Raw genomic sequence first — 17,718 nt, 5'->3', positions numbered from 1 at the left:
GCCTCAGTTTCTCTCTCTTCTCCCTGCTGCCGAGGTCTCGTCCCCGCCCCACGGAGAGACCCCCGGACCCCCGCCCGCCCCACGGAGGAAGGAGAGACCCCCGGAGAGACCCCCAGGCCGCGGCCCCGCCCTGCACGGAGCCCCCACCCCCCGGGACCCTCCCCCATCGCCGCCGCCGCCGCACAGGGAGCCCCCCCCCCCCAGCAGTTCCAGCCAGATTTGGGGAGGGGGCTCCCCCCGCGCCCCACGCCCGCCCCGGGGGGCTCGGGGGGGCTCCGCCGCCGCCTTCATCGCTCCTCCTCCTCCTCCCTGGGTCTTTGCGCTGCTCAAATTCCCCTTTTTTGGTTCGTATTTAATTTATTTCCACCCCCATCCCCCCGCCCCCCCCCTTCCCCTCCCCCACACGTCTCTTTGCAGGTAAAAGTCGCCCCTCCCCCCTCTTCCCCCCCACCCCCCCCTTTTTTCTCTTTTTTAAGCTTTTTTTGGACAGAATAAAGAAGAAAAACAAAAACCACCACAAAAGAAAAACAGAAAATGGGGTTGGAGTGCTGGGTGGGTGGGGGTGGGGCAGGGGTGGGGGAGGGGAATTTGTACCTACAGAGCTCTACAAATATATTTATATAAAAAATGCAAAAAGCCACGCCTCCTGTGCGCCCCTCCCCCACGGCTTTCCTTTTATTAATTATTTCCTCTTTTTTCTTTTTCCTCTTTTTTTTTCACAAAAATATTCGCGGGGGATTGGAGAGGGGAGGGGCAGGGTCTGCGGGATGGGCGGGGTGCGAGGAGGCCCCGCCCCCCGCGGTCTGATTGGATGAACAGCATGCGGGAAGAGGTGGGGGCGGGGCCTGGTGCGCACAGACCACGCCCCCCGTTTTGGCCACACCCCTTTGGCAGCTTTCACATCAGTGCAATGAACTCGGCTCCGCCCCCGTTTTGGCCACGCCCCCTCAGCTTTGGCCACGGTCCCTTGGCACCGGCTCCACCCACTCCTGTTGGCCACGCCCCTGGCGCGTTTGGCTCCGCCCCCCGCGCGGGAGAGGTTTGGCGGATTTAGGGGGCGGATTCGGGGGGTCCTGGGGGGGGTTTGGGGGGCTTTGGGGTCATTTGGAGAGTTTGCTGATGACCCTGATCAGCGCCGCGTTCTCGTCCTTCAGCCGCTGGTTGTCGGCCCGAAGGTCCGAGAGCGCCTGGGGAGGGTCCGCGGGTCAGAACCACCCCGAAACCACCCAAAATCACCCCAAAACCACCCCAAAACCACCCAAAATCACCCCAAAACCACCCCAAAATCACCCCAAAACCACCCCAAAATCACCTTCAGCTCCTCCTCCAGCTCAGCCGCCTTCAGCTCCAGCGCCCGGCGCTCCTGGGGGGAACGAGGGGAGAATTTAAAGGGAAACGTGAGGGGAAAGGGGAGGGAAATGTGAGGGGAAAAATGGCAAAAATGTGAGGGGAAAAGGTGAGAAATGTGAGGGGAAATGGAGGGAAATGTGAGGGGAAAAATGGCAAAAATGTGAGGGGAAAAGGTGAGAAATGTGAGGGGAAATGGAGGGAAATGTGAGGGAAAAAATGGCAAAAATGTGAGGGGAAAAGGTGAGAAATGTGAGGGGAAATGGAGGGAAATGTGAGGGGAAAAATGGCAAAAATGTGAGGGGAAAAGGTGAGAAATGTGAGGGGAAATGGAGGGAAATGTGAGGGAAAAAATGGCAAAAATGTGAGGGGAAAGGAAGGGTGAGAAATGTGAGGGGAAATGGAGGGAAATGTGAGGGGGAAAGGGCGGGAAAACGTGAGGGGAAAAAGAGCGGGAAAATGTGAGGGTAAAATGGAGGGAAAGGTGAGGAGAAAAATGGAAAAAGTGTGAGGGGGGAAAACGGCAGGAAATGTGAAGGGAAAATGGCAGGTAAACATGAGGGGAAAAGTGGTGGGAAATGGTGGGAAAATGGGGGAAATGTGAGGAGAAAATGGAGGGAAATGTGAGGGCAGAAAATGTGAGGGGGAAATGGAGGAAATGTGAGGGCAGAAAATGGCGGCGACCGTGAGGGGGAAAAGAGCAGGGAAACATGAGGGGAAAATGGAGGGAAATGTGAGGGGGAAAAGGGGGGAATTGTGAGAGGAAAATGGAGGGAAACATGAAGGGAAAAGAGAGGGAAACGTGAGGGGAAAACGTGAGGGGAAAATGGCGGGAAACTGTGAGGGGAGAAAATGGCGGCGACCGTGAGGGGAAAAGGCAGAAAACGTGAGGAGAAAGTTTGGGAAAAGTGAGGTAAGAGTGGGGGAATGTGAAGGGTCTGGGTGGGGGCAGGTTTTGGGTGGGTTTTTGGGTGGTTTTGGGGTGGTTTTGGGGACACTCACGAATCTCTCGAGCTCGAGCCGCGCCGGCCGCTCCGCGCTGCGCTCCTGGCGCTGGGGGGGAAGGGACGGGGTGAGGGAGGGGCCCAGAGTGACCCTGAGTGACCCTGAGTGACCCCTGAGTGACCCTGAGTGACACTGAGTGACCCTGAGTGACCCTGAGTGACCCCTGAGTGACCCCTGAGTGACCCTGAGTGACCAATGAGTGACACTGAGTGACCAATGAGTGACCCTGAGTGACCCTGAGTGACCCCTGAGTGACCCTGAGTGACCAATGAGTGACACTGAGTGACCCTGAGTGACCCTGAGTGACCCTGAGTGACCCCTGAGTGACCCTGAGTGACCCTGAGTGACCAATGAGTGACCCTGAGTGACCCTGAGTGACCAATGAGTGACCCCTGAGTGACCCTGAGTGACCCCTGAGTGACCCCAGTGACCCTTGAGTGACCCTGAGTGACCCTGATTGACCCTGAGTGACCCATGAGTGACCCCTGAGTGACCCCTGAGTGACCCTGAGTGACCCCGGAGTGACCCTGAGTGACCCATGAGTGACCCCTGAGTGACACTGAGTGACCCTGAGCCCTGAGTGACCCCTGAGTGACCCTGAGTGACCCCTGAGTGACCCTGAGTGCCCCTGAGTGACCCCTGAGTGACCCCTGAGTGACCCTGAGTGACCAATGAGTGACCCTGAGTGACCCCTCTGTGACCCTGAGTGACCCCTGAGTGACCCTGATTGACCCTGAGTGACCCTGAGTGACCTCTGACCCCTGAGTGACCCCTGAGTGACCCTGATTGACCCTGAGTGACCCTGAGTGACCCATGAGTGACCCTGAGTGACCCCTGAGTGACCCCTGAGTGACCCTGAGTGACCCCTGACTGACCCTGACTGACCCTGAGTGACCCCTGAGTGACCCTGAGTGACCCATGAGTGACCCTGAGTGACCCTGAGTGACCCCTGAGTGACCCTGAGTGACCCTGAGTGACCAATGAGTGACCCCTGAGTGACCCTGAGTGACCCCTGAGTGCCCCCCAGGTAACCCCCGTGTGCCCCCTGACCCGAGTGACCCCCGAGTGACCCCCGTGACCCCCGTGACCCCTGACCTGGGTGACCCTCTCGAGCTCCAGCCGGCTCTGGGTCAGCGCCAGCTCCGCCTCCTGCAGCTGCTCCCGAATCCGCTCGTTTTCCACCCAAAGCTCCTGGAACAGCTGGGGGAGGGGCAGGGGGGGAGGGGCAGCTCCCACCTGAGCCCCCCCAAATCCGGGGAGCCCCCCCAAGCCCCTCCCCATCCCCCTCCCTCAGCCCCCAAAGCCCCACCCCCATCCCCAAAGCCCCACCCCCAGCCCTCATAGCCCCACCCCCAGCCCTCATAGCCCCACCCCATCCCCAAAGCCCCACCCCATCCCCCAAGCCCCACCCCCATCCCCAAAGCCCCACCCCCATCCCCAAAGCCCCTCCCCCATCCCCAAAGCCCCTCCCCAGCCCCAAAGCCCCTCCCCCCTCACCTGTTGGTAATCGAAGGGTGGGGCCGGTGGGGGGCGGAGCCCGTTGGGGGGAGGGGCAGGGGCGTGGCTGTGGGGGAGGAGAGGGGGTGGGACCCCTGAAAATCAGCACAGGACCCCCGAAATTCCACCAGGACCCCCCAAAATTCCCCCCAAATTCACCTCAGACCCCCCCCCAAACTCCCCCAGACCCCCCAGACCAGCCCAGGACCCCCCAAAATTCGCCCAAATTCACCCCAGAGCCCCCCAAACCCCCCAGACCCCCCAACTAGCCCAGGACCCCCCAAACTCCCCCAAAGCCACCCCCAGACCCCCCTCAATCCCCCCAGACCCCCAAATCCCCCCCAGACCCCCCTCAATCCCCCCAGATCCCCTCAATCCCCCCCAGCCCCCCATACCTGGGTGGGGGCGGGGCCTCCTCGGGCCCGTCGCTCTCGCAGCCCTGGGTGGGGGAGGGGCACAGAGGTTGGGGGGGGGTCCCGGGGGGTCTCTCCCCCACCCCCCCACCTGCCCTAGACTCTGCCCCCAAAGGCTCCGCCCCCCCAAGGCCACGCCCCCTCACCTGTCCGAGGCTCCGCCCCCCCGGGGGCTGCGGCGGTTCTGGCCCTGGGGGGATGCAAAGGGGGGAGGGGTTGGGGGAGGGGCAGGGACCCCCCAGGACCCCCCAAATTCGGGGGGGGAGGGGGGGTTGGGAGGGGGAGGGGAAGGGGGGGTCACACCCACCTGGGGGCACCTGCGCGGGGGGGGCGGGGAGCCGGGGGGGCTCCTGGGGGGGGAGGGGCGGTGAGAAAGGGAGAGACCCCCAGGGACCCCCCAAATTCACAGCCCCCACCCCGGGACCCCAAAAAAAACCCAAATTCCCCCAAATCCTCCCCAAAAACCCCCAAAATCCCGTCCAGGACCCCCTGAGAGCCCCGAATTCGCCCCAAAATATCCCAAATTTCCCAGAATCCCCAAAAATTCAACACATTCCCCAAATCCACCCCAAAACCCCCTAAAATCCCCCAAATTCTCCCCCAAAATGCCCCAAATCCCTCAAAATGCCCCAAAATCCCCAGAATTCTTCCCAAAATGCCCCAAAATCCCCTGAATTCTCCCCAAAATTGCCCAAAACCCCCCGAATTCTCCCCAAAATGTCCCAAAATCCCCTGAATTCTCCCCAAAATCCCCAGAATTCCCCCCAAAACCCCCCAAATTCTCCCCAAAATTCCCTGAATTCCCCCCAAAATGCCCCAAAATCTCAATTCTCCCCAAAATCCCCCGAATTCCCCCCAGAATTGCCCAAAACCCCCCGAATTCTCCCCAAACACTCACAGCCGGCTCCCGCCCGCCCTCGTCCCTGATTGGCTGCTCCTGGCCACGCCCCTCGGCGGCTCGGCCAATCCCCTGCTCCGCCGCCCTCAGCTCGGTCAGGGTCACGCCCTGGGGTCAGGGGTCACCCAGGGGTCACCGGGGTCACCCCTGGGCGGCTCCGGGTGGTTTTTGGGGTGAATCAGGCGGATTTTGGGGCAGGGCTGGGGGAGGGTTTGGGGCAGATTTTGGGGAGATTTTGGGGCAGTTTTGGGGCAGGTTTTGGGGTGATTTTCAGGTAATTTTGGGGCAGTTTTGGGGAGATTTTGGGGAGATTTTGGGGCAGTTTTTGGGGTGATTTTCAGGTGGTTTTGGGGCCGTTTTTGGGGTGATTTTGGGGTAATTTTGGGGCAGGTTTTAGGGCAGGTTTTGGGTGATTTTTGGGGCAGTTTTTGGGTGATTTTCAGGTGGTTTTGGGGCCGTTTTTGAGGTGAATTTGGGGCAGTTTTTTGGGTGATTTGGGGCAGTTTTTGGGTGATTTTCTGGTGGTTTTGGGGCCGTTTTTGGGGTGAATTTGGGGCAGTTTTTTGGGGTGGATTTGAGGTGATTTTGGGGCCGTTTTTGGGGTGATTTTGGGGTGGATTTGGGGCAGCTTTTAGGGCAGTATTCGGGTGATTTTGGGCAGTTTTTAGGGTGATTTTCAGGTGGTTTTGGGGCAGTTTTGGGTGGGTTTTCAGGGTGATTTTGGGGCAGTTTTTTGGGTGAATTCAGGCGGTTTTGGGGCAGTTTTTGGGGTGGGTTTTCAGGGTGATTTTGGGGTGAATTCAGGCGGTTTTGGGGCAGTTTGGGGTGGATTTTCAGGGTGATTTTGGGGTGAATTCAGGTGGTTTTGGGGCAGTTTTTGGGTGAATTTGGGGCAGTTTTGGGGCAGTTTTTGGGGTGGGTTTGGGGCAGTTTTGGGGCAGTTTTGGGGTGGATTTTCAGGGTGATTTTGGGGTGAATTCAGGCGGTTTTGGGGCAGTTTTTGGGGTGGGTTTTCAGGGTGATTTTGGGGCAGTTTTTGGGTGAATTTGGGGCAGTTTTGGGGCAGTTCTGGGGTGGGTTTTCAGGGTGACTTTGGGGTGATTTCAGGCGGTTTTGGGTCCCACCTGGGTGGCTCTCCGTGCCTGCCTCATCAGGCGGCTCCGGGCCTTGCGCTGCGACTCCGACTCCTCGTCCCGGGCCGGGGGCTGGAACGGCCTGGGGGGTTTGGGGGCAAAAACGGGAATTTGGGGGAAAATGGGGGATTTGGGGAATTTGGGGAAAAAGGGGAATTTGGGGGAAAATGGGGAATTTGGGGGAAAAACGGAAATTTGGGGGAAAAACGGAAATTTGGGGGAAAAACGGGAATTTGGGGGAATTTGGGGGAAAATGGGGAATTTGGGGGAATTTGGGGGAAAATGGGGAATTTGGGGGAAAATGGGGAATTTGGGGGAAAAAGGGGAATTTGGGGAATTTGGGGAATTTGGGGGAATTTGGGGGCCTCACCTGCGCACCCGCGGCTCGGGGGGGTCCCGGGGGGGCTCTGGGCGGGGCGGGGGAGGGGCTGTGGGGGAGGGGCACAAGCGTTAGGCCCCTCCCACTTTAAGCCACTCCCCCTTTCAGCCCCTCCCATTTAGAAACCATTCCTTTTAAAGCCCCTCCCCTTTAAAACTCCTCCCCCTTTAGGCCCCTCCCATTTTAAGCTCCTCCCCATTTTAAACCCCTCCCCTTTCAAGTCCCTCCCCTTAAATCCCCCCCCCGGTTTAAGCCCCTCCCCCTTCCAGCCCCTCTCCCACCCCGGCCTCACCTGGGGGGTCTCTGGGTGGGGGAGGGGCGGCCGGGGGGCTCCGAACCCTGTGGGGGGAGGGGCCATGAGGGGGCGTGGCCCAGCAGAGAGAAGGGCGTGGTTTATACCAGGGGGGTGTGGCCTCACCGTGGGCGGAGCCTGCAGGCGTGGGGAGGAGGCGGAGCGGCGCACGGGGGGCGGGGCCTGGGCGGGGGGCGTGTCCCGGGCGGGGCTTGGCCACGCCCCCAGGGAGCCGGACCTGCAGAGAGCCCCGGGGGGGGGCTGGGGGGGCGGTGGGGGCGGGGCCACGCCCGGGCCCCGCCCCTTTGCCCGAAAGTGGGGGAGTGGGGGAGGGGCCTTACCGGCAACGGGGGGGAGGGGCCGTTGGGGGGCGGAGCCTCGGGGGGGTCTGAGGGGGGAGGGGCAGTGAGAGACCCCTCCCCCTCCTGAGAGCCCCCAAAATCCCCAAAATCCCCAAAATGCCCCTTTCTCCCCCAAAATCCGCATTTCTCCACCCAAAACCTCCCCAAATCCTTTCCCCCCCCCCCTTAAATTCACTTTTTCCCACCCAAACCCACCCAAAATCCCTTTTTTCCCCCAAAATCTCATTTTACCAAAGTCCCCCAGTTTGATCTCAAAAATTCCCTTTTGGTCCAACATCCCCACTTTCCCCCAAACCCCAATTTTACCAAAATACCCGGTTTTGACCCCAAATCCCCCAATTCCCCAATTTCCCCAGTTTTGACCCCAAATCCCCAATTTCCCAATTTCCCTGGTTTTGATCCCAATTCCCCAAAATCCCCAGTTTTGATCCCAAATCCCCCAATCCCCCAATTTCCCAAAATCCCCCTTTTCTCCCCAATTTCCCAATTTCCCCAGTTTTGATCCCAAATCCCCCAATTTCCCAATTTCCCAAAATCCCCCTTTTCTCCCCAAAATTCCCCAATTTCCCAAAATCCCCCTTTTCTCCCCAAAATTCCCCAATTCCCCAATTTCCCCGCTTTTGATCCCAAAATCCCCCAATTCCCCAAAATCCCCCTTTTCTCCCCAACTCCCCCATTTCCCAATTTCCCCGGTTTTGATCCCAAATCCCCCAATTTCCCAATTTCCCCAATTCCCCATTTTCCCAAAATCCCCGGTTTTGACCCCAATTTCCCAATTTCCCAAAATCCCTGGTTTTGATCCCAATTCCCCAATTTCCCCGGTTTTGATCCCAAATCCCCCCAATTTCCCAATTTCCCCGGTTTTTGCCCCAACCCGCGCTCACCCCCCGGCGGGGGGCGGGGCTCTCCCTCCGGCCCCTCCCCCTCGCTCTCCCCCCCCCTCGTCGCTCTCGGCCCCTCCCCCACCCGGGGGGCTGAGGGGGGGGGGGCAGCGCCCCCTCCCCCACCCTCTCCCGGGCCTGCAGCAGCGACAGCTTCTCCCGGGAGCTGCGGCGGGACACCGAGCTGCTGGGGCGAGAAACGGCGGGTTTGGGCAAAACAAAAACATACACTTTCTCTTCGGGGGGAAAAACGGGGATTTTGGGGCAAAAAAACGGGGATTTTGGGTAAAAAAATGGGGATTTGGGGTAAAAAACGGGGATTTGGGGTAAAAAACGGGGATTTGGGGTAAAAAATGGGGATTTGGGGTAAAAAAATGGGGATTTGGGGTAAAAAAATGGGGATTTTGGGGGTAAAAAATGGGGATTTGGGGTAAAAAAAATGGGGATTTGGGGGTAAAAATGGGGATTTGGGGTAAAAATGGGGATTTTGGGGCTCCCAGGGAGCTGGGGTGGGACACCGAGCTGCTGGGGCGAGAAACGGCGGGTTTGGGCAAAACAAAAACATACACTTTCACTTTGGGGGGGGAAACGGGGTTTGGGGCAAAAAACGGGGATTTTAGGGGTAAAAATGGGGATTTTGGGGCAAAAAACGGGGATTTGGGGCAAAAAAATGGGGATTTGGGGCAAAAAAATGGGGATTTGGGGCAAAAAAATGGGGATTTTGGGGCTCCCAGGGAGCTGGGGCGGGACACCGAGCTGCTGGGGCGAGAAACGGCGGGTTTGGGCAAAACAAAAACATACACTTTCACTTGGGGGGGAAAACGGGGACTTGGGGCAAAAAATCGGGGATTTGGGGTAAAAAACCGGGGATTTGGGGCAAAAAAATGGGGATTTTGGGGTAAAAAAATGGGGATTTGGGGCAAAAAAAACGGGGATTTTAGGGGTAAAAAACGGGGATTTGGGGCAAAAAAATGGGGATTTGGGGCAAAAAACGGGGATTTGGGGCTCCCAGGGAGCTGGGGTGGGACACCGAGCTGCTGGGGCGAGAAACGGCGGGTTTGGGCAAAACAAAAACATACACTTTCACTTGGGGGGGAAAACGGGGACTTGGGGCAAAAAAACGGGGATTTGGGGCAAAAAAATGGGGATTTGGGGTAAAAAACGGGGATTTGGGGTAAAAAAATGGGGATTTTGGGGGTAAAAATGGGGATTTGGGGCAAAAATGGGGATTTTGGGGCTCCCAGGGAGCTGGGGCGGGACACCGAGGTGCTGGGGCGAGAAACGGCGGGTTTGGGCAAAACAAAAACATACACTTTCACTTGGGGGGGAAAACGGGGACTTGGGGCAAAAAACCGGGGATTTTAGGGGTAAAAATGGGGATTTTGGGCAAAAAACGGGGATTTGGGGCAAAAAAATGGGGATTTGGGGCAAAAAAATGGGGATTTTGGGCAAAAAACGGGGATTTGGGGTAAAAAAACGGGGATTTGGGGTAAAAAAATGGGGATTTGGGGTAAAAAAATGGGGATTTGGGGTAAAAAATGGGGATTTTGGGGGTAAAAATGGGGATTTGGGGGTAAAAATGGGGATTTTGGGGGTAAAAATGGGGATTTTGGGGGTAAAAATGGGGATTTTGGGGGTAAAAATGGGGATTTTGGGTAAAAATGGGGATTTTGGGGCTCCTAGGGAGCTGGGGCGGGACACCGAGCTGCTGGGGCGAGAAACGGCGGGTTTGGGCAAAACAAAAACATACACTTTCACTTTGGGGGGAAAAACGGGGACTTGGGGGGTCCGGGGGTGGTTTGGGGTGGTTTTGGGGTATTTGGCGGTGATTTTTGGGTGATTCTGTGTGGTTTTGGGGTATTCTGGGGGTGATTTTTGGGGTGATTTTTGGGGTATTTTGGAGTTATTTTGGGGGGTTTTGGGGGTTATTTTTGGGGTGATTTTTGGAGTGATTTTGGGGTATTTGGGGGGTATTTGGGGGGTATTTTTGGGGGGATTTGGGGGGATTTTGGGGTATTTGGGGGTTATTTTGGGGGGATTTTTGGAGTGATTTTGGGGTATTTTGGGGTTTTTGGGGGTATTTTTGGGGTGATTTTTGGGGTGATTTGGGGGGGTTTTGGGGGTGATTTTGGGCTGATTTGGGGATATTTTGGGGGGTTTTGGGGGTTATTTTGGGGGGTGATTTTGGGGTGATTTGGGGTGATTTGGGGGGTTTTGGGGGTGATTTTGGGGTGATTTGGGGTGATTTGGGGGGGTTTTGGGGTCTCACCGTCGGTGCTTGCCGCCCCCCGTGGGGGGAGGGGCTCCCTCGGGGTCCGGCGCCGCCGGGGGTGGGGGAGGGGCCCCCGGGTCCTTCTGGCTTCGGAGCTGGGGGGGAGGGGGGAGGGGCGGTCAGGACCCCCAGGGCTGGGGGGGACCCCGGGATGGGGGAGGGGCCGGGGGGTCCTGGGGGGATTCGGGTTTGGGGAGACTGGGGGCGGATTTGGGGGTTTGGGGTGATTTCGGCTGGTTTTGGGGTGAATTTGGGGTTCTGGGGGGATTCTGTGCAGTTTGGGGTGAACTTGGGTGATTTTGGGGTGAATCTGAGGGTTTTGGGGTGAATCTGAGGGATTTTGGGGTGAATGTGTGGATTTTGGGGTGAATCTGGGCGGTTTTGGGGTGAATCTGGGCGGTTTTGGGGTGAATCTGAGGGATTTTGGGGTGAATGTGAGGGATTTTGGGGTGAATGTGTGGATTTTGGGGTGAATCTGGGCAGTTTTGGGGTGAATCTGAGGGTTTTGGGGTGAATTTGGGCGGTTTTGGGGTGAATGTGTGGATTTTGGGGTGAATGTGAGGATGTTGGGGTCAATCTGAGGATTTTGGGGTGAATCTGGGTGGTTTTGGGGTGAATGTGAGGGATTTTGGGGTGAATGTGAGGGTTTTGGGGTGAATCTGAGGGATTTTGGGGTGAATGTGAGGGTTTTGGGGTGAATCTGGGCGGTTTTGGGGTCAATCTGAGGATTTTGGGGTGAATCTGAGGATTTTGGGGTGAATGTGAGGGTTTTGGGGTGAATCTGGGCAGTTTTTGGGGTGAATCTGAGGGATCTGGGCTCTCACGTGCAGCTGGCGCCGCTGCAGCTCCTCCAGCAGGGGCAGGGTCTCCTCATCCGCCAGGTCACAGGGACGCTGCCCCTGGGGGGGGACACGGTGGGGACCCGACCCCAAAAACCCCCAAAACCACCCCAAAACCACCCCCCAAAAAAAACCCAATAATCCCCAAAACGATCCCAAAACTCACCCCAAGAGCTCTCAAAACCTTCCCCAAAACCCACTCCAAAAACACCCCAAAAATCCCCAAAAAATCCCCAAAAATCCCCAAAAATCCCTAAAAACCCCAAATCCACTTAACTCCTAAAGAAATCCCAAAATCCCCAACAAATCCCTAAAGATCCCAGAAATGCCCCAGATTCCATCCTCATCCTCTGGTTCTGGGGCTCACCTCGCACAGGTGCTCGCAGAGCAGCCGGCACGCCCCAAAACCCCCAAAAAATCCCAAAAAATCCCCCAAAAACCCCCCAAAAAATCCCCAAAAAAATCCCCAAAAAATCCCCAAAAAATCCCCCAACACCCCCAAGACCCCAAAGTGCCCCCAAGGGCCCCCAAAGGCGCTCTTGACCACGTTGTTCTGGGGGCTCACGTCGCAGAGGTGCTCGCAGAGCAGCCGGCACGCCCCAAAACCCCCAAAAAATCCCAAAAAATCCCTGAAAACCCCCCAAAAAAATCCCCAAAAAATCCCAAAAAATCCCCAAAACCCCCAAGTGCCCCCAGAGGCGCTCTGACCACGTTGTTCTGGGGGCTCATGTCGCACAGGTGCTCGCAGAGCAGCCGGGCACGCCCCCAAAACCCCCCAAAAATCCCAAAAAATCCCCAAAAACCCCCCAAAAACCCCCCAAAAAATCCCAAAAAATCCCCAAAAAATCCCCAAAACCCCTAAGACCCCAATGTGCCCCCAAGACCCCCCCAAAGGCGCTCTGGCCACGTTGTTCTGGGGGCTCATGTCGCACAGGTGCTCGCAGAGCAGCCGGCACGCCCCAAAACCCCCAAAAACACCCCAAAAATCCCCCCAAAAAATCCCCAAAAAATCCCAAAAATCCCCAAAACCCCCGAAGACCCCAAAGGCGCTCTGACCACGTTGTTCTGGGGGCTCATGTCGCAGAGGTGCTCGCAGAGCAGCCGGCACGCCTCCTCCACGCCCCAGTGCGCGGCCGCGTGCAGCGGCGTCCAGCCGTCCTTGTCCCGCACGTCGGGGTCGTAGCCCGCGGCCAGCAGCAGCCTGGGGACACAAACACCCCTCTGGGAGCCCAAAAACACCTCGGGGGACCCCAGAAACAGCACAGGGGACCCCAAAAACACCTCGGGGGACCCCAGAAACACCTCTGGGAGCCCAAAAACCCCTCTGGGAGCCCAAAACCACCTCGGGGGACCCCAGAAACACCTCAGGGGACACAAAAACACCTCAGGGGACCCAAAACCAGCACAGGGGACCCCAAAAACACCTCGGGGGACCCCAAAAACATCTCGAGGGACACAGAACCCCTCTGGGAGCCCAGAAACCCCTCTGGGAGCCCAAAACCACCTCGGGGGACCCCAAAACCAGCACAGGGGACCCCAAAACCACCTCGGGGGACCCAAAAACGGCCTTTGTGACCCCAAAAAGCAGCCCAGGTGACCCCAAACACAGCTCAGGGGACACACGAACACCTCGGGGGACCCAAAACCAGCCGGGGGACCCCAAAAAGCCCCAAAGGTCCCCGTTTTTGTCACCTCATGACCTCGATGTCACCCTTGGCCGCGCGCTGGTGGGGACAGCCCCAAAAACCCCCCAAACCTGCCCAAATCCCCCCAAAAACCCCCAAATAAACCCCAAAAAGCCCAAATAAACCCCAAAAAGCCCCAAAAAGCCCAAACCAGCCCGAGGCGCCCCAGAGCTGCCCGTCTTTGTCACCTCATGACCTCGATGTCACCCTTGGCAGTGCGCTGGTGGGGACAGCCCCAAAAACCCCAAAAACCCCAAAATTCCCCAAAAAAACCCCCCAAATAAACCCCAAAAAACCCAAATAAACCCCAAAAAGCCCCAAAAAGCCCCAAAAATCCCAAAGCAGCCCGAGGTGCCCCAAAGGTCCCCGTTTCTGTCACCTCATGACCTCGATGTCACCCTTGGCAGCGCAATGGTGGGGACAGCCCCAAAAACCCCAAAACCCCCCAAAATCCCCCCAAAAACCCCAAAAAACCCCAAAATCCCCCAAAAACCCCCCAAAAAGCCCCAAAAAACCCCAAAAAGCCCCAAAGCAGCCGGAAGTGCCCCAGAGCTGCCCGTCTTTGTCACCTCATGACCTCGATGTAGCCCTTGGCAGTGCGCTGGTGGGGACAGCCCCAAAAACCCCAAAACCCCCCAAACCTGCCCAAAACCCCCCCAAAAAACCCAAAAAAACCCAAAAAACCCAAATAAACCCAAAAAACCCAAATAAACCCCAAAAAGCCCCAAAAATCCCAAACCAGCCGGAGGTGCCCCAGAGCTGCCCGTTTCTGTCACCTCATGACCTCGATGTAGCCCTTGGCCGCCGCCACGTGCAGCGCGCTGGCCCCGGTGGCCGGGTGGGGACAGTCCCGGAGCTGGCCCGAGTCCAGCCAGAGCCGCGTGTCCCGCAGCATGCGCTCCTCCTCGGCTCGCTTGGCCGCTGCCACCTCCCACACCTGGCACAGGTAACACACCTGAGCACACCTGGGCACACCTGGGCACACCTGGGCACACCTGGCACAGGTAACACACCTGGGCACACCTGGACACGCCCTGACAGCACCCAGCCACACCCACTTGCAGACCACACCTACCCACGGCCCCACCCACCCCAAAGCACACCTCGCTCTCAACGCCCCGCCCAGCCCCGGGAGGCCCCGCCCACCCCTGCGCTGAAGCTCCGCCCTCAGCAGCTCCTCCAGGGCCTCGTCCTCGGCCACCTCCAGCGGCAGCTCCAGGTCACAGGTGACGGCGGCGGCGTCCGCGCCGTGATCCAGCAGGTACCTGCCACAGGGGGGCACAGGTGGGCACAGGTGAGGCTGGGCAGGGCACAGGTGGGTCACAGGGGTTTGGGGGGGGTCACAGGGGTTTTGGGGGGGTCACAGGTGACGGCGGCGGCGTCCGCCGCGCCGTGATCCAGCAGGTACCTGCCACAGGTGGGCACAGGTGAGGCTGGGCGGGGCACAGGTGAGGCTGGGGGACTCTGGGCAAGGCACAGGTGAGGCTGGGCAGGGCACAGGTGAGGCTGGGGGGATCTGGGGGGGCACAGGTGAGGCTGGGGGGATCTGGGGGGGCACAGGTGAGGCTGGGGGGGCACAGGGCGTTACGGTTGGTTTCAGGTGATTTTTGGGGATTTTTTTGGGTATTCTTGGGGATCTTTTCAAGATATTTTGGGGATACTCCGGGGATACTTTGGGGTGTTTTGGGGTGGTTTTGGGGTGGTTTTTGGGGTGGTTTTGGGGAGGTTTTGGGGAGGTTTTGGGGAGGTTTTGGGGAGGTTTTGGGGTGGTTTTGGGGTGGTTTTTGGGGTGGTTTTTGGGTGTTTTTGGGGTGGTTTTGGGGTGGTTTTTGGGGTGGTTTTGGGGTGGTTTTGGGGGGGTTTTTGGGGTGGTTTTTGGGGTGGTTTTGGGGAGGTTTTGGGGAGGTTTTTGGGTGGTTTTTGGGGTGGTTTTGGGGAGGTTTTGGGGAGGTTTTGGGGTGGTTTTGGGGTGGTTTTTGGGGTGGTTTTTGGGTGTTTTTGGGGTGGTTTTGGGGGGGTTTTTGGGGTGGTTTTGGGGTGGTTTTGGGGGGGTTTTTGGGGTGGTTTTTGGGGTGGTTTTGGGGAGGTTTTGGGGAGGTTTTTGGGTGGTTTTTGGGGTGGTTTTGGGGAGGTTTTGGGGAGGTTTTGGGGTGGTTTTTGGGGGGGTTTTTGGGTGTTTTGGGGTGGATTTGGGGTGGTTTTTGGCTCTGCACCCGCAGGCCACAGCCACGGGCAGGGTGGGAGGTTTTGAGGATATTTTAAGGACATTTTTGGGACATTTTGGGGATGTTTTGGGGATATTTTTGGGACATTTTGGGGATATTTTGGGGATATTTTTGGGACATTTTGGGGATATATTGGGCATGGTTTTGGGATATTTTCGGGACATTTTGGGGATATTTTTGGGACATTTTGGGGATATTTTGGGCATGGTTTTGGGGCGTTTTTGGGACATTTTGAGGATATTTTTGGGACATTTTGGGGATATTTTTGGGACATTTTTGGGACATTTTTGGGACATTTTAAGGATATTTTTGGGACATTTTGGGGATATTTTGGGGACATTTTTGGGACATTTTGGGGATGTTTTTGGGATATTTTTGGGACATTTTGGGGATATTTTGGGCATGGTTTTGGGTGGTTTTTGGGGCGTTTTGGCTCTCACTGGGCGATGTGGCGGCAGCCGCAGGCCGCAGCCACGTGCAGGGGGGTCCAGCCCTCGTTGTCGGCCTGGTTGACGTCGGCGCCGCTCTCGACCAGGAACTGCACGACCTCCATGTTCTCGTCTATGCAGGCCTGGGGACATCAGGGACATCACTGGGGACATCACTGGGGACATCGGGGACATCACTGGGGACACTGGGGACATTGGGGACAGGGCTGGGGACATTGGGGACACCCCCAGGGACCCCCCCAGGGACCCCTCAGACCCCACTGAGGCCCCCAAAGCTCCGCCCACTCTGCCTCAAGCCCCTCCCACTCCCCCACAGACCCCACCCCTGTCTGACCACACCCACTCCTGGCTGAGGTGTCACTCACACAGAAGCCACACCCCTCAACTTGGAGGCCACGCCTCTTCCTTGCTAGCCACACCCATCCACACAGCGCCCACAGACCAAACCACGCCCCCTTTAGACCCCGCCCAGCTGACACATCACAGGTGCAGTGTCAGCATTAACCACGCCCCCATTCCTCAGAGCACGCCCCCATTTATCCGTGCCCCACCCCTTTTAAAGGCCCAGCGCACCAAGCAGGCAGCGCGTTCCCATGACCACGCCCCCTTTGCATCAAGCCACGCCTTTGTCTAATCAAGCTCCGCCTTTTTAACATGCCCCACCCCCCGCTACAGATGGCGGCCCCTTTAAATCTAACCACGCCCCTTTCCCAAGCTCCGCCCACCTGGTGCAGCGCGCCGATGCCTTTAGCCCCGCCCCTCTCCCCGGCCCCGCCCACCTGGTGCAGCGCGCTGATCCCGTCGGCGTTGGCCCCGCCCAGCAGCGCGCGCCCCCCCGCCCTCGGGCGCCATGACCATGGCGCGCGCCTCGGCCAGCTCCGCGCCTGCGCAGACCGCGCGGAACTCGGCCTGGCGCTCGAAGCGCACCCGGGGCGGGCCCGGCCTCGCCGCCGCCTCCCCCGGGCCCGGCGCCGCCGCCGCCGCCTCCTCCCAGCGCCGCAGCTGCTCCCGCCGCCGCTCCCGGGCCGCCGCCGCCGCCGCCATGGCGGGGCCGGGGCCGCCGCTCCGGGAGGGGGCGGGGCCGGAAGCGCGGGGGCGGGGTCGCCATGGCAACGGCGGCGCGAGGGGTGACGGGAAGGAAGGACCGGAAGTGACGCGAGATTGCTGCGAGGGGTGACGTAATGGTTTATTGGTGTGACGTGTTGGTTTATACGGTGTGACGCCAGGAGGGGCGGGGTCACTTCCAGCGCCCGCCCACGCGGCCCTTGGCGACCTTCTTGCTGTGGGGGAGGGGCGGGCGCGATCAGCCGCGGACGGAGCCAGGAATGCCCAAAACCCACCCAAAATAGCCCCAAACCCACCCAAAATACCCCCAAAAGCACCCAAAATACCCCCAAAACCACCCAAAATAGCCCCAAAAGCACCCAAAATAACCCCAAAACCACCCAAAATACCCCAAAACCACCCAAAATATCCCCCAAAACCACACAAAATACCCCCAAAAGCACCCAAAATACCCCCAAAACCACCCAAAATAGCCCCAAACCCACCCAAAATACCCCCAAAACCACCCAAAATACCCCAAAAAGCACCCAAAATACCCCCAAAACCAGCCAAAATACCCCAAAACCACCCAAAATACCCCCAAAACCACCCAAAATAGCCCCAAAAGCACCCAAAATACCCCCAAAATACCCCAAAACCACCCAAAATACCCCCAAAACCACCCAAAATAACCCCAAAACCACCAAAAAACCACCCAAAATACCCCCAAAATACCCAAAATAACCCCAAAACCACCCAAAACCACCCAAAATACCCCAAAACCACCCAAAATACCCCCAAAACATCCAAAATACCCCAAAACCACCCAAAATACCCTAAAACCCACCCTAAATACCCAAAATACCCCCAAAACCACCCAAAATACCCCAAACCCACCCAAAACACCCAAAATACTCCAAAAACATCCAAAAATACCCCCAAAACCACCCCAAATACCAAAAAAAATCCAAAATACCCCCAAACCCACACAAAATAC

The 17,718-nt window shown here is 57.9% G+C and overlaps 1 protein-coding gene across 1 annotated transcript; it reads right to left on the bottom strand.

Moving 5' to 3' along the window:
* Positions 1-644: 644 nt before the first annotated feature.
* On the bottom strand, positions 645-16,713 carry PPP1R12C (protein phosphatase 1 regulatory subunit 12C; the record flags this gene model as incomplete). The annotated part of the gene is given in 23 exon segments (XM_059837751.1): positions 645-1,187; positions 1,313-1,363; positions 2,350-2,400; positions 3,448-3,552; positions 3,850-3,916; positions 4,245-4,288; positions 4,409-4,452; positions 4,570-4,612; positions 5,161-5,268; positions 6,285-6,375; positions 6,664-6,721; positions 6,965-7,011; positions 7,091-7,225; positions 7,306-7,352; positions 8,211-8,394; positions 10,477-10,574; positions 11,304-11,378; positions 12,375-12,519; positions 13,780-13,978; positions 14,150-14,268; positions 15,669-15,799; positions 16,457-16,511; positions 16,513-16,713. Coding segments are annotated over 23 exon segments (2,185 nt in total), but the record flags the coding sequence as incomplete, so codon positions are not given.
* Between the last annotated feature and the right edge of the window lie 1,005 nt (positions 16,714-17,718).

Source organism: Haemorhous mexicanus, unplaced genomic scaffold (assembly GCF_027477595.1).
Source record: "Haemorhous mexicanus isolate bHaeMex1 unplaced genomic scaffold, bHaeMex1.pri scaffold_230_ctg1, whole genome shotgun sequence".
Classification (NCBI taxonomy): domain Eukaryota; kingdom Metazoa; phylum Chordata; class Aves; order Passeriformes; family Fringillidae; genus Haemorhous; species Haemorhous mexicanus.
The sequence above is the reverse complement of the archived record's forward strand: the minus strand, read 5'-3'. Positions and strand labels throughout refer to the sequence as shown.